Source organism: Scardinius erythrophthalmus (assembly GCF_964197995.2).
Source record: "Scardinius erythrophthalmus genome assembly, chromosome: 19".
Lineage (NCBI taxonomy): Eukaryota > Metazoa > Chordata > Actinopteri > Cypriniformes > Leuciscidae > Scardinius > Scardinius erythrophthalmus.
Window position 1 is genome coordinate 15,905,621 of NC_138239.1, and position 17,700 is coordinate 15,923,320.

The 17,700-nt window shown below is 38.8% G+C and overlaps 1 protein-coding gene across 1 annotated transcript in view; it reads right to left on the reverse strand.

Moving 5' to 3' along the window:
- Window positions 1-17,700, reverse strand: part of grid1a (glutamate receptor, ionotropic, delta 1a) — a 124,177-nt gene that overhangs the window by 88,468 nt on the left and 18,009 nt on the right. Inside the window, exon 2 of the mRNA XM_081347778.1 lies at window positions 10,561-10,766. Within this exon, the coding sequence (XP_081203904.1) occupies window positions 10,561-10,766 (206 nt within the window). The remainder of the gene's footprint in view (window positions 1-10,560; window positions 10,767-17,700) is intronic.

A 17,700-nucleotide genomic window follows, 5' to 3' on the forward strand; every position in this document is an offset into this window, starting at 1 on the left:
TTGACAGTTTGAATGAAAACAGTCACATGAGACAGTTTTGTAATGAAGAGTGTGAACCCTGTCCTCAGGCATTTGATTAATTGGGTATGTGATTGCCTTAAGAGGTGTATTCTAAGACATATTCTATGAGTTCAGAAAGAGCTTCCTGAGAGGTTGAGAGCCTTTTAAAGACTTTTTATCATGTTTATGATTTAACTTGACCTAGCTGTGACTCAGCACCTTAAGATTTGCTGACTCGCTCGTGCACCACATCAAAGACGTTCCCTTTAGATTCTTCTAACAAGAGCTTCTGACACAACAGAGTGGAAATCTGTACCGTAATCACGTCCTTCCTTAATCATTCAGGCGTTCTGTGCACAGACATCATGTAAAACCTAGAATAGGCCGAGAAATTCAGTGTGAACGTTCAGAGCAGCATTCAGTAGACCCATATCCGTATAGGTTAACAGTAATGCTAAGCACACCAGAGTGCTGTCAGTGCTTTAGCGGTGATGCTGAGAGCAGCAGAGTTTTCAAAGTGATTTTGAAAGCTTCTTGAGTGTGTGAGGCAGCCTTCGGGTCAGGTGTTTCACAGTCACACTTTAGAACTATCACCTAACCACAGGAAACAGAGAATAGACAAGGAACTCTGTCTTTGATGTTCTTATTGGGGCTTGAGAGAAATCAAGGGCAAGGTGGAGGATTGATTAAAAAAATGCAAGGAGAAACAGAAAAAAAAAGACAGACAGAAAAAGGGATCAAGAATATCCTACATCAGATTTGACGAGAAGTCAAGTAGAGGTAGAAAAGATGTAGAGAAACAGAAAGTAAAGGAGTATTTTTCAAATATGAATGAGGATACGGACAGTGATGGATAACACACTGACAGGCTTAATTTGTTGCTGCGGTGGGGGGTCAGAGGCTCTGGAATGCAGGTAGTGTGTGTGTGTTTGTGTGTGTGTGTGTTTGTGTTTGCAGGGTATATGAGCTAAATACATAATCTATTGATGTATCAGCTCCGGGTTTATGCTGTGTTGATAAAGTGGAGGAGCAAAAGCAGACAGACAACTTACAATTATTTTTTCAATCGATTAATCAATCTTTTTTTTTTACTGCACTTTGGGGAATGCCCTTAGCGTAACGCATCTGAAGTATGAATGAAACTAATCCAATCCTGACTGGTGCTGCGCCATGACGTAACGTGACGGCACACAAGCTTCTGCGATGAAGCAAGTCGCTCCCAGGCAGGGGAAGGCGTGGCGGAGGGACGCAGTGTCTCGGAACAAGGGTTACAGTTGTAACCCGAGACGTTCCCTTTCGAGGGAACTCGAACTGCGTCTACTATGACACTTTGGGGAACGACTACCCACTATGCCACAACGAGCCCTGCCTGTCCCAGTGTGGAGCTGCCCAGAGGCACACTTAGGACGAAAGCACTAGAGTGCCTGGCATAGAAGGAATGTGCAGGCTATAGAATCTTATAAAAGTATGAGGGGTGGCCCATCCTGCTGCATCGCACAGTTCTTGGATCGGGGCCCCTGAAAGGAGGGTTCTAGAGGACGCCATGCCTCTGGTTGAATGAGCCCTCACGGCCAAAGGTGAAGGCAAGCTGCGCACCTGATAGGCCATAGAGATAGCCTGAACGACCCAGTTACTGACTTCCGCCATGAAGAAGACCTCTGGACATAAATCTTGAGAGCTCTGACAGTGCAGAGCAAATTAAGTCTTTCTTCATCCGCCGTCACGTGAGGTGGAGGATAAAAAGCCTGCAGAACTGTAGGCCGTGCCACATTAAATGGCACTTTAGGCACATAGCCCGGCCTGGGATGCAAGATAGCCTTAATGTCGCCTGGAGAAAACTCCAGGCACCCATGAGATATAGAGAGCACCTGAAGATCTCCTAATCTCCTCAGAGAAGTAATGGCTAATAAAAAAGCTACCTTATGGGAAGGTTCTTGGCCTCAGCCGACTCCACAGGTTCGAAGGGGGCCTCGACCAGCCCTTCGAGAACCACTGCCAGGTCCCATGTGGGAACTCTGGTACGAGCCGCTGGTCTCATCCTCCGAGCCCCACGGAGGAAACGTACGACCAGCTGATGTCTCCCCAGAGGCCCATCACCCAGAGGAGCGTGGAAAGCCGCAATGGCAGCCACATACACCTTGAGTGTGGACGGGGTAGGACCAGCCGAGAGGCGATCTTGGAGCTCCAGCACTGAAGCCAACCAGGCAGTTAACTGGGTCCACCTCACACTCTCTACACCAAGTGGAAACACATTCCACTTTAGGCCGTACAATCTCCTCATGGAAGGAGCTCTGGAACTAAGTATGGTCTCAACCACTCCAGCCAACAGGGCAGCCTCTAGGTACTGAACCCCCTCAGGGGCCAGGCCCAAAGTTTCCACAGGTCTGGTGAAGGGTGAATATTGAGAGAGGATCTGATGCGCCAATCTGGATAGAGGGCGCAATCTCAGAACCCCCTGATGAATCAAGTAGGAGACCACCGACACATTGTCTGCGTGGTGACCCCTGAGGTCCTAAGAGTCCTGCTATCCATGACTGCGCCCCAGCCCGTGAGGGAGGCGTCTGTCGAAGCGGCTTTCCGGCGACATGACACTCTCAGCACGAAACCTTGGTACAGAAACCAAGCTTTTTTCCACATAGATTGGAAACGAAGACATCTGCGCGTAACCCTGATCATGCGGAATGGGTTCCCCCTCGGGGAAAAACCCTTGGTTTTCAACCACCATTTCAGGGCCCTCATGTGCAGCAGGCCGAATGGAATGACATTGGACGCTGCTGCAATGAGCCCTAACACTCTTTGAAAATGTTTTACAGTGATGGCTTGGCCTAGCTTTATACTGGTCACCGTGGTGATCCAGGACGATCCGTGCAGGAGACAATTGTGCCTGCATCGTGACCGAGTCCCACACCATTCCCAGGAACTTGGTTCTCTGGGCTGGTGCCAACACGCTTTTTTCCGTGTTGAGTCTCAACCCCAGGCTCTGGATGTGGGCAAGGATGACATCTAGATGCCGAACTGCCAGCTCTTGTGACAGGGCCATAATAAGCCAGTCGTCAATATAATTTAGCACCCTGATACCCTGAAGCCTCAGCGGAGCTAGAGCTGCATTCATATTAGAACGCTTTACCCCCGAAAGCGAACCTCAGGAACTTCCTGTGAGATGGAAGGATGGACATGTGAAAGTATGTGTCCCTTAGATCTATCATGACAAACCAATTCTCAGATTTGATCTGACTCACGATGAAGGGAATAGTGAGCATCTTGAACCTGAATCTCCTCAGAGACCGATTAAAATGCCTTAGATCTAAAATTGGTGCAACCCTCCATTCCTTCTTGGGAACTATGAAGGAGCGGCTGCAGAACCCGGACTCCCTGTCCGGCGGAGGAACGCGCTTTATGGCCTCCTTTACCAGTAGGGAGTTTACTTCCTGTTCCAATACCCAACCCTGCACTGGGTCGACTGCAGTCCACACCACCCCATTTCGGTGGGTGGAATCGAACTGCAGCCTGTAACCCTTCTCTATTGTGTGCAGGACAAACACATATTCCAAATGTGATGCCTGCACTGGTCGTATGCAACAACAGACACAGCACGATCAGTGTAGACTGATCAAATGACTGTTATTAGTAGACTGTTTTCACACAAAAAAATTAATTCTATAAAAAAAATTAAGATTTTTAAAATAAAAAAAACATGTACTATAAATCTCTAACGAACTGTCCTACTGGCATTAACAGCAGAAGAGTTCTAAAAGTAATATGATGCACTCGCTGTGTGAAAAGTTTGGTTGGAGCAATTCATCACTTTTTCTGACTGTTTTTTTGTTCGTTTAACAACGTGTAATTAAAGACACACTGAAAACAGAATTATGTAGTAATAAATTCAGCTTTTAAATAAAAACAACTAAAATATGTTACCAAAAAGTAGTGTTTGTGTTTAGTACATTTGTTTTGGATTTAAATTGTTAAGTACATGTATTTATTAATTGGCACCAAGATCTAAAAGAATTGTTAATGGAATCGTTAACCTAAACGTTAAGTGAAATCTGAATCAGAACTATAATTGTTAAATTCCTTATGTTTCCCATTCCTAGTCCTAGCATTTTTGAAAAGGTCACAGTAAAGACCAAATATTTACAGTGTTGTCTGTGAAATCCCAAAGCGTTTAGCTGAATATACAAGGCATCTGTCAGGGTTTAGATGGATGCAATCATCAGGACAAGGACATTTCAGGGTATGGGTGGCTGAACTGTCATGGCAGCTATAATCACTACTAGCAATATCAAACCATGCAGAGCTGCAAAATATAGATTCATATGATACAACACTTTCAAACATATTACCTGCTTGATTTTAAACAATTCGGAAATGTCACTGCTTATAAACAAACTGCCAAGCTATGTTATGCAAAGCCTTGTCTATGAAATTGGAATGATGCACTCTTGTATTTGAATAGTGTTGCAGCAGAATGCAGAATTAAATCACCACAGATGTCATCTTGTACTGAAGAAAAAAATAAATAAAAAATCAACAACGAAAAATATCATTAGGTTTCCTGAATACCCATGCTGAATCTAGTCAAGGTCCAGTAAACTGTGAGCTGAAATTTCATCTCACTGTTGGTTTGTGTATGTTTTCATTAATAAAACACACACCCACACACACTGGGAGAGAAATTATGAAAATATGAGTTTAGGGGAATATTACTTTCATTTAAGCGATTTTATTTCCGGCCTCATTATGGCATCAACAAAGTATGAAATTTAGTTTGCGAATATTATTTCTGCTGAGACTTCCTTACCACTTGATGCAGAAGAATTTGCATGTTTAGATAAACAAAATAATAAAATCAAAAGCTCCCATCCCAGGAGTCCCCTAATACTCCTGACAAAAACAATGACTTGGAGCCTAAAACAATTGATGAGCCTGAGACTCATTGGCATTCTGTGAGCATTTAATAGGTCTTACTCCAACCTCCTTTTTTTTAATCAGCATGTTGGGAGTGTTCATTGGTGTTTTAATAATTAAATCTTTAAAATACAACTGGATCTGGGTAATTATCTATGAAGTCTCATTAGGGGTGCTTTTGACGGATATGAAGAGGGTAGGTGTACACATTATGTGTATCTGTTCATGTGTTGCAGACAGGGGAGGGTAAAGCACTCATATCATAATGAGAACAAAATGATATGCTAGGTGTCTAATTGTGCTGTCCACAATTATCTTTATGTCTGGTAGTAAAGATAATGATTTCATTAAGACAGACATCCCAACACAACTCTACAATAGTTGACTTATCAAAATGAGTTATAATAAATGTGACAAGTGTTTTTCTGTGCAAAACTCATATGCAACGATACAAGGGTGTCAAAATCACTACGAGCTTATTAGCAACACAAGCTAAAAATCAGCCAGCACTCTTTGAATTGCTCACCTTGGCAAAAACATATGATGCAGGTATATAATGCAGTTTAGACCCTGTTCAGCAGCACAAAATAAATAAATATATATATATACAGTATATATATATATATATATATATATATATATATATATATATATATATATATATATATATATAATATAAGACCGACGTGTGCGTGACCCCTTGGGGCCACTGGAAGCATTTGTTTCGGATGAAACTCTCAAACAGCTACATATTTTTCTGCATTTTTCATCTAGGTACCATCTCATTACAGTGATAACCTCCACCAAGCTTTACTAACGCCCTAAAAACAAGTCAGTTTATTTAAACAATAACTGTTGTAATTGTTGTAAATAAAACATTTTTAATTACTAGAAACAAAATTAATGCTACAATAATGTGTTTGTTAGACTTGGAGATCTAAAAACATATTTAGCAGCTTACACTGTCTACCACAACAGGGTGACTTCAGATTGAGCCAGAGTCATCTGGCTAATGGGCTTGTGGCTCTCTGGAATGAATGGATTTTTGGAGATCAGACGCATCTCTTGCTATATTTTTTATCCGGTTATTGTTGGATAGTTTGTACTTGGGCTCAGTACCTTGATTGTGTCCACATGCACGAGTGGACAGATATTAAATGACAGACTATATGTACTGGATGGATGTACCTTGTGTCCTTGGCTATTTTCCACCTCTCTCTGCAAGTCCTGACAGGCCGACACGCTCGGCCTAATGCACAGCGGTGGTTATGGCTGTGTGAATCGCATAGAGAGCCATGGAAGAATCAGAGCATGGAGAACCTCCCTAAAACACTGATAGCAGCTCTCTGAACCCAGCTGTTTATCTGACCGTGTCTCAGAGCAGCAAATCACCATGGAAATACACACATATAAAAGACTTCCTCAAACAGACAAGGTTATTCAGATAAGAGTGAATTACTGCCCACGGGGCTAGAGCAGGAGAAAGATGGCATGGTAAACTCATTCCCTCGACTACTCAGAGTTCAATTTAGACTTTTTAAACTATTGCAGAGAACTCCCAGGATGTTTTTCTGCTCTAAAGAACTCTATCTCTCAGCTGTCACACTGCTAACCAGTGGAAGAACCATGTTGTTCAAACTGGCCCCAGGTTCAATCTCAGCACACACATGTTGGTTCCACCAACACAACATTAACCCTCACACAAACCTGTTGATACCAGTAGATTTAAAGCAAAACCTGATTTAGCTGATGATTTAAGATACTTTCAAATTGTGATGACCACAATGCTATTGCTATTGTATTCATAAAAATCTACTTATACAGTACTGTTCATAAGTTTGGGGTTGGTAAGATTTGTTTTGGAAAGAAGTCTCTTATGCACACCAAGGCTGCATTCATATATCTAATACAGTAGAAACTGTAATACTGTGAAATATTTTAGTATGTTTTAAAATGTAATTTATTACTGTGATGGCAAAGCTGAATTTTCAGCATTATTACTCCAGTCTTCAGTGTTACATGATCCTTTAGTAAGTTTTCTAACAAATGTAAAAGTCTTTAATGTCATGCATCCTTGCTGACAAATTTTTTTTATTTCTTTCAAAAAAAATCGTAATGGTCCCAAATTTTTAAACGGTAGTGGACCTACTACATAACTTTATGCGCACTTTAAGATTACTTACTTTCTGCTAAACAGAATGTTTCATTTTAAATAATGTAATACTATTTGATCTAATAACACACACAGATGTACTCAGATGTCCCTAAGCGAGATTTTAATCAGTTTTATTAAACTTCGGGGTACAATTCTGTTCCCAAAGTATAGCTATGCATTGCAAACCCAAAGCCAAATACACAAATGCTCAGAAAAGACACACTCTCAGTACACATTTCTAATTAGCTGAGTTGGAAAGCAAGGATTTGTGAGAGGTGTAAAATTAATCAGCACTGCACTTTATGATTCGCAAGCAGCTCAAATTATGAATAAATAATATTTATTTTAAATTCTGCAATAGATATGCTGCAAAAATATGGTTTGATCAAAGATTATGTATAATAATACAGCAATTATAATAATTAACATACATTAAAATAGCCCCACATCATCACATAGCCTTCACCATACCTAGAGATTGGCATGGAGTACTTTCCATAAGATCATCTCTCAATGCAAATCAAACCAGCTATTAGGCTAACTGAAATAAAACCATGCCAATCTCTAGGTATGGTGAAGGCTATGTGATTATGTGGGGCTATTTTAATTCCAAAGCCCAAGGGAACTTTATCAGGATGCATAGTATCCTGGATTCATGAAGTAACTGGTCTTTAAAAATAAAAATCTGCCTGCCTCTATGGGAATTTAACATAGGGGTGTCCAGACTTATGCACCCTGTATTTTAAGGAAGAACATTTATTTATTTACGATACATTATTCATTCACAAAGAAAATTGGTGTCCTTAAAGGTTGGATTTTTCCTCATTTTTTTAATTAAGGCATTAAGTTCAATTTCCAAAAGATGATTTTTTATTCCTCTTTTCAGTCAACTTTAGCATAGGTGTCTAAACTTATGCATAGCACTGTATTTAAAAATGTTCTCAGGGACACTGGAGTGCTCGCTTTTTCATAAATATAAATTAGTTATGTATTTATGTATGTGGATGTATGCAATTCTCACTTTCACAAGGTGGCTGTCTGATAAAATTAGCAGTTTTCAACCCTCATATCACATTTACATTAAGACATTTAAATAAATAAGTGTATATAGATCAGTAAAGTTGTCCTGTAAAGGCTCCAGACATTTGGGACTGGTTAACACTTTATTTCAAGGGTCCACTTTAGACATTCTACTAACTACAAGTAACTTGCAACTACATGTCCACTAACTCTTATTAGAGTATTAGTAGACTGTCTGCTTAATATCTGCTAACACTTTATTTTGATGCTCCCTTAAAGGGGTGGTATAATGCCCTTTTCACAAGATACTGTATAAAGTAAGTCTCTGATGTCCCCAGCATGTGTATGTGAAGTTTTAGCTCAAAATACCCCACAGATATTTTTATATATCATGTTAAAATGGTCACTTTTTGAGGGTGAGCAAAACCGCCCTGTTTTATATCTGTTGCTTTAAATGCAAATGAGCTGCTGCTCGCGGCACAAAGAGCAGAGTTTTAAGAGATCGTGTCCTTTTACCTCACACAGACATGCACTGAACATTTCAAAAACGTTTAGCCTTTTATGTTTTAACCGAGTCAGACAATGATGGAGAGACTCAAGAAGAAGTGACAGGACATTTCTGAATGGTTAGTTGATGAATTTATGTAGCTTATGTGTAGTTATATTCTAGTCATTGATTAGCATATTCTGTCTTGATAATCTATAAATTGTGTTCCGGGGGCGGGGTTTATGTAAATTCAAGGGTTGGTGATGTCACTAACCCGGGAGGAATGTTGTGTAGTCTCTACCAGCCGTTTGTTGTAGTCCTTAACAAGGAATTTCTTTAAAAGCAAATATCTCCCTTTGCTTTGAACTTTGAGCATTGTAACTTTGCAGATGTTGTTTATGCTCAAACAGCAATATTACACACTAACTAAAGTTAGAAAAGTGAAATCATAATCAACCACCCCTTTAAGAGACATTCTACTGACTACAAGTATCTTCGCAAGTACATGTCAATAATTATTTTACTAGTACTCTAATGAGAGTTACTGTAGTTGACATGTAGTTGCAAAGTTATATCTTAAGTGGACTATGGAAATAAAGTGTAACCTGTGACTGTAATAGCTGGAAGAGTCATTTGGTTAGGTCTCTTTTTTGAGGGCCCTACGGCAGTGACCACAGCAGAGTGCGGGATTTAGATATAAACAGCCTCCTGGCACTCAGTAGTAATCCCTCACACATCCCTATATCAGGATTCAAACCAACAACCTTCTAAATTTGATCGCAATCGTTGCATTCCCAAACAGTGCCCACTAATTTAAACATGATTCTCTCCTCCTTCAATCGTAAAGTGTTCAGATAATTTTGCTGAGATTACAGCTAAACAGAATGCAATGCACAGGATGAGCCACTTTAGTTATTTTCCAACCCATTTTGCACAACAGTCCATGTGCCTCTCCAGCAAAAGCTTAATTCAAAAATGACTTATTAGCGGACAACAAACAACACAATGCCATAGACCACACAAACACATACAGCCTATTCAAACTAAATCTTAATCTAAATCAGGACTTTCTGTAGACGTCTTCAGACTTCTACTGGTTAATTATAATAGAACATTAAAGGGGTGGTTGATTATGATTTCACTTTTCTAACTTCAGTTAGTGTGTAATGTTGCTGTTTGAGCATAAACAACATCTGCAAAGTTACAATGCTCAAAGTTCAAAGCAAAGGGAGACATTTGCTTTTAAAGAATTCACTTTTTAAGGACTACAACAAACGGCTGGTAGGGACTACAAGACATTCCTTCAGGTTTAGTGACATCACCAACCCTAAAATTTACAAAAACCGCCCCCGGGACAACGATTTATAGATTATCAAGACAGAATATGCTAGTCAATGATAAGAAGATAACTACACATAAGCTACATAAATTCATCAACTAACCATTCAGAAATGTCCTGTTGCTTCCACATGTTGTCACTTCTTCTTGAGACTCTCCATCATTGTCTGAATCCGATTTGAACATAAAAGGCTAAAAGTTTTAGAAATTTTCAGTACTTGTCTGTGTGAGTACAAGCTGTTGAAGCTCCGCCCTCTGTGAGGGGAGCAGCAGCTCATTTGCATTTAAAGGGACAGACACAAAATGGTGCGTTTTTGCTCACCCTCAAAAAATTACAATATTAGCATGCTATATAAAAATATCTGTGGGGTATTTTGAGCTAAAACTTCACATACACACTCTGGGGACATCAAAGACTTATTTTACATCTTGTGAAAAGGGCATTATTTTAATATAATAATTTATTATAATATTACATTATTATTAACATATGTATATTGTTTTGTGTATAAAATTGATGTATATTATGATGTATATATTCTATAGCCTAATACATATTATACTATTTCAAATAAATAGACATTGCCGCATAACAGCATCATTGCATCTTCCCACCACATCACTTCCGAACTGCTTTCACAATGGCTCCTACCTGGTGTATGAAGACCTGGGCAGTGCGAGGACTGAGCAGCAGGATGGCCCGTCTGAGCGTGTCCCGGTAACGGTTCAGCTCCTCCATCCTCATCGTGCTGAACAGGGTAGAAAAGACCTTTGTCACATTCCGGTCAACCTGCTGTAGAGACACATCCAAACCCATCCGAGACGCCTGGTCCAGGAATCCACGCATCCCCCGCACATCTGAAACAGGCAGAGCATGAGAAAAAGCAAAAGACGGTGGTTAAAAACCATGGCATCACGGATGTCATGTAACGTTGTGCTCAGTCTAGTGAAATGGCTTTTTGATGGCTTAATCATCCATCATTGAGCTTTCGAACCATCTACTCGCAGAAAGGACACTAGAAATGTCTTCTGAAAGGGTCAAAATGTGAGAATGAAGGTCTAGAAAATGAGGTCTGATTAGAGCTATATAGACCAGTCATAAAAGCACGAATACTTCAACCTAACTGTGCACATTTATGGTCTTCACTTCGAGCTGTAATTAAATTTTCATAGCATGACACTGAGGCAGTCAAAATGTTGTGACGAGCTTAACTTGTCTGCATCTTCTACACTTTCCCTTTCGTCTTTTATTCACTGCTTGAAAAAAAAAAAAAAGCAGAAGAAACAGAATACCTTCAAGAACCTGTCAACGTAAGGAAGCAAAACAGTGGAGCAGACAATGTTTAGCCCATCTTTAGATTTCAGGTTGCTGACAGCAGCTTTGTCTCCCCTGCAAACAAATCTGAAACCGACTTTTTGTATAAGCTAGTTTTTAAGATATTACATTTTTGCAGTGGCCAGACCAGACCAAAATTATCATAAAAATAAAGTAAAATAAACAAAAATTTCTTTTAAAAAAAATGGAGATGTACTGATATTACCATTATCTACTTGACAAAGGCTGACAATGAAAATTGAAGATTTCCTAAAAGCACAAACAAAAACAACAGGAGTACAACTGATTAGCGAATCCATATTTATAATATTCTGGGTTATATTTTCTTTTATCCTGTGTTAGTTTGTTCACATTTTTTAAGTATGAGGGCATGTCACACAACCTTTGCTGTAGACTTCTGTCTAATTTTACTAGCATAGTGACATGAATATTGAAATATTGAAATAAATAAAATACTGAAGTTTGTTTGGATGTGTTTGGCATCAACAACAAAAATATATTTTAAAATATATTTTTCTCTTCTGTCTTAAAAGTTGATATTTACAGGTTTTTATTTTATTTTTAAAGTAGCTAAGTTATTTTGCAATCCTAATTATCAACAATTAAATGATTTTTCCTGCTGCCCAACAAAGCTGTGAAACATTTTTGGGCTGACGACCATTGTTGTCAAAAAGTGATGTTTTTGAAATTCGGACACATGGTTAAGCAAAAAGAATGATATATATCTCACAGTTTCCTTTTCTGTTTATCTTATTTAATCACAACTTTTTAAATTTCCTGTCACATATCTGCACTGTATGATAATTTTTGTTTGTTAACAATAATTATCAAACATATCATCAGATATTATCAAACTTATAAATTGATATTGCCTGTCCTTTCTTCCATGTATGACATCAAGTCTATCTTAACATTTATTCAGACAACCACACAGTCCAGTTTTCAGGGTTATATTGCAACACAGGAAAGCTAATCAGACATCAAGAATGATCAAACATCATATTATTTTGTACTTGGTATACTTGATCATAACTCCCCCTCTGTGAACTGTGGTATACTACAAGCTGTTTCCATGACAACTTACCATCAAAGCACTCCCTTCAAAACAGACTACATGCCCCACACCAGCCTCATGTGCTCTCAGAACAATAACCAAGAAGAAATTCTAATCATTTGAGCACTTGAGCAAAGAAGCTGGACTAAATACACTAATGAAAACCCTTTCAGCATAACTGGCAATAATCTTAGTAAGCTAGTATCATTTATTTATTTATTTATTGCATTTAAATTGTTATTAGTCTCATTCCAAATGCCTGCAGGTCATCTTGATGTATATTAGCATTTAAATACATGGAAAAAGGACAATGAAAACATGAAAAAACATAAAAAATATCTATAATATATGTATAATAATAATAATAAAATTAACAATAACAATACTTTTATAAGTATAATATGTTTTTCAATTTTTATATTATGATATAACTACTAGCATTATATACAATTTATAATAAAAGAACGTCTCGGTTACGTATGTAACCCTCGTTCCCTGAAGGAGGGAACGGAGACGTAGTCGACGTGTCGACTGATTGGGATCACGCTTAGGGAGCCTGTCATCTTCGAATATTGATAAAAACGAGCCAATGCACATTGGCATACGAGATTTGCAGCTCCGCCCCGCTGTGGGGAATTTTATTGGAAAATCCAGAATCGTAGTCATGCCAGGCAAAGAGTCAAAATCGTCTTAACACCGCAATAGTCATGTTCCCGCAATGAGAACATTAACTATCCACAAAAGCTGCTTAAGCCCAAACATGTGATACAACTACAGTGACCGTCAGAGGGGGACAGTGAACGACCACATCCAGGAACGCACAGGTGGAATGACATCTTTTTTCAAGATGCAAACGCACCCGTGTTGCTCTTTCAGGAAGTTTGGACTCTCACCAGTGCCGGAGCACACAGGGGAATGATTGCAGCAATGGTGCAAGGAACGGTGCAGCCTGTACCAGTGAAGCAGTCACTTTCTTCACCCTCAACCGACCGTCAGACAAACAAACACAAAAAGGAATGCTGTTACAACAGCAGTTGAGAGCTCAGAAGGCTTGCGACCACCGCTGCACTCGCGCTGTAGAAACACAAGCACCAGGAGAGACTTCTGGAAGAAGCACCGACACACTCGCTCGTTGAATATATCAACACTCTTCAGAGACATCGACATGAAGATCGATTGACTCCGAAGCGATTGACAAGTGGTGCATGCATCTGCTTCCGTGTTCATACCCTCACAGCGGGGCGGAGCGTGAGATGCAAATCTCGCACGGCAATGTGCATTGGCTCGTTTTATCAATACTTGAAGATGGCAGGCTCCCTAAGCGTGATCCCAATCAGTCGACTACGTCGAACGTCGAACTACTGAAAGGGAACACCACATTTTCTTCCATGACTCAAGACCATTAACATTTAGAAAATGAATTAGTGAATGGATGAATTAATATTTCCTCAGCCAACAGAGACAAAGTGTTATGAAGCATGTGTTAGTGCTATAAAAATACAAATTTGAACAAAGAAACTAAGAGAAGAGAAAGTTGAAGTAAGAGAAAGTTGAAGGAAACTGTGAGGACTTCTTGAGCAGCTCCATGATAACAGGTCATTTTACCCTACAGGTGATCGAGTAGCGCTAGATTAAGTGGCATTAGCAGTGCTTCCGTAGGCTTTCGGTAAGTATTCACAATAATTTCCAGCAGCTGTTATTTCTGTAGAAGAGTTATATTAATAAATCTGACAGTTTAAGAGCAAGACTAAAGCATGCTTGCTATATTAACAGAGCGCGGTGGAGAACGCAAGTCCAGGTAATGGTAAATGTCACTTCACACTGCTATAAGCTGATGAATTAACTTTAGCTAATACTATACATCAGGATGAACTGAATTTGAATATTTTGTATTTGGATAACCTGAACATATTTAATTAATTTCCACCAGCAAACACACCAGACACAATAGCTCAATTTCTCCAAACTCTTTCAGAGATTAGTTTCAGAATACCATTGTAATTCAATTATCACAGCTGTAGCTACAAACTGAAAAGAAAATTCAGTCTCTTGAGGATACGGTCGCAGAAATAAAGCAGTTGTGTAGAAAGAAAGAGCTGAGAGAAGTCTTTTGAGAAACAAATTGGATTTGCTTGAAGAGTGTAATTATATATCTAAAGGCATACACAAGCTGCCGACTCACTGGGTGAGACACGGGGGAAGGAGGTGTGCAGGGAATCAATGGAGCTCTAACAATCAACAGTTTGATGTTCCCCTGTTCCTTCATTTGTAATGAAGTTATTGGGTTGAAAAATAATAAATAACAATACAAGGCTTGTTCTTGAATTTAGAGCTGCATCTTAAGTAAAACAGCATGATGTTGTGTAACAAATCTACACTCTAAAAAAATCCGTAAAAACAGGGCACAATGTACTGTACTGAATTTCCGAAATTTTTCGTATTTATTTTTTACAGGTGTTTTACTGTACCTGTATTTTAAACTTTGAACTTCATTGCGTTGTGTTTAACGGAAATGTCCGTAAAATTACTGGATTATGTCTGGGCAATAAGCTGCCAGTACTTTTTCTATTTTACGGATTTATTTTTTTACAGTGTACAGCCATATCATGATGCAATCAGCAAGATCTTGAATACAACCCATCTACAAGAACTGCAGTCTGATATAAGCAATATCTTGCTAAGCTAAATAAATGTGAAGCTCTATCATGATATATTCAGAAAAATATTACTGAGGAATGAGATCATTCATTTAAATAGCAGAGGACTTAAAATCACAACAACAAAGACTGTACTAGACCTATATTGCTTCAGAATTTCATTATAACCATACATTAGTTAAGATTTTTTATAAATGCATCTTCACAAGATGACGTACATTGTGATGAATGGACTGCAGGATGCTTGATCTTTGCATTAAAGGTCATCGACCACAACCTTTCAAAAGATATGTTTAATTGGTTCTGCATAGGGTTAGGAGTTATGAAACCTCATCATTTGATCCTCTACAAAGGCATCTAGACAGTTGCTAGGAGATGGTAAAATCATTTCGTCTATAGTTTCTTTTCATGATTCTGTTTGTCTCAATCCACTGGCCTGTTGTACAGCGATCCGGGGGCTGGGGTGTGAGTATTACTCATGAAGGCCATGGGGAGCACACTTCCTAGAAAGGCTTGGAACACTTATGTCCTAATAAATAAGAGAGGGTTTGGTTGACACACTGTTGACTGAGTCCACGTGACAGCGTTGCAGAATCTACAGTCCTGGACACAGTTGCTCATTTAACTGTCTGTGATATGAACTGCCCAGAGACGTACCCTGAATGTAAAACAAAGCTTCTGTGTTTCTCTCTTCCTCTCTATCTCACTTAGAGATGGGTTCTCCATGTCTTGAACAGGGAGCCAATTAAAAAAAGGGTCATCGTCCTCTTGTTCAAAAGCAGGACACAATGACACAAACTCCATTATTACCCCAATGTTCTAACATAACAGGGAGACTTCAGCATTAACCACTGCATTTTCACAAAGTTGACTAGAAGACCACAAGAGCACATCCAGAACATTACAAATAAATGGCAAAAACACAAAACAAGATCTTACTGTGGTGAATTAAAAACAGGTTTAATAATTTAAAAAAGCATCCAAACAAAACAATACAATAACAACTGACACAAAAAGTGGGGGTGGTTGCAATGAGTGCATGACGAATGGAGTACAACAAATAAAGTCTTCAGTCAAAATCCAACTAGGAAACATGAAGGAGAATAACAAGGAGTAAAGATACACAACCATGTATAACACAAATGATACTGAAAACAGAACCAAGGGAAATAAGGGCTTAAAAACACAAGGAGGCTAATCAACGGAACTCGAAACAGGTGCATAGCATAATCAGTGTCCCTAGAAAGCCAAACTAAAACACAAAGAAACTAATGTAACCGTGACATACACAGGGGCTGCGTCCAAAATCGCATACTCTCTTGAGTAAGTACTTATTTTTAATAAGAGTGATATAGTGTGTGTGTGTGTGTAGATGAATATAATCCAGACATACTACATTCGCCATGTTGTCATTATCATGTGACCACCAGCGTCAGTTGAGTCACTTCACTGTCATTCATAAATCCTCTCCTGTGGCCTCATGGGACAGTAAAGCATTTATCGTATGAACACCTCAAAATCACGCCGGAATTAGTAAGTCATCCGAGTACTTTTCCGAGTACTGTGAATTCAGACATACTCCTTTTGTCACATACAGTTTTTCGCCAACTATATAGTATGGAAGTATGAGATTTCGGATGCAGCCATGGCCTATGAATATACTCTTAGATATTAGATTAAAAATATATTTTTTAGATAAAGATATGTTATAATAGCAACACTATGAATCGAAATGGAATGATTTCACTCAATTAGCCAATAGTTTTTATAATAAGTAAATAAAATGTCTGAAATGTATAGCTCTTGGAAATTTTGAATAACAACCCAATGAATTATATGAAGTATTAAAAAAATAATAATAGTAACACTAGCAACAACTTGTCACTCGGGTCCCTCTAGGCCAGTGGTTCTCAATTCCAGTCCTCGTGACCCACTGCTCTGCACATTTTGTATGTCTCCCTTATTTAACACACCTGAACCAGATCATCAGCTCATTAGGAGAGACTCCATGAACTGAACTGAGTGTGTCAGATAAGAGAGACATACAAAATGTGCAGAGCAGTGGGTCACGAGGACTGGAATTGAGAACCACTGCTCTAGGCCAATCTTACCTTTTCACTTCGAAAAAACTTAAATTAAATAACAATATTTTTGACTCCACAAATCTAAAAACATGTGTCCACAAAATGCCTTATTAAATAAATAGACCCAAAACGTTTGATATTCAACACAATAGAGTGTTACAGATCACTGCTTTTCAGAGACACAAAATAAAAATAAAATGACCTAAAATCTGACTAAATATAACAAATATTGACATTCGGGTGAAATGACAAAATTATAATTATTACTTACAATAATATTCAATAGTACTAATAAAATAAAAATTTTAAAAACTGTCAACTATTAAAACTCTCAGGCAAAAGTCATCATCAGACATCATCATCATCAACAGTTTGTGTGTGTGAGAGAAAGAGAGCAAAAGAAATCACTTCTCAGAACAGGTGGTGTGGTGATGAAAGATGCTATCCGTTCTACACCAGTGAATAAAGCAAAAGGACATATTACTCAGCGGCACGCTTAAAAAAGGGACACTCGTAAACTCTGGGACTGCTCAGCTAAATCCAAAACATCAATTAAACTGAGAACTCGCTTGCAAAACCAACTTTCGCAGGTCTATGGGCCAGCTTAGTGTTGTTAATAAATTACATAACACAAAAAGATCTCAACATTAAGACGTTTTAA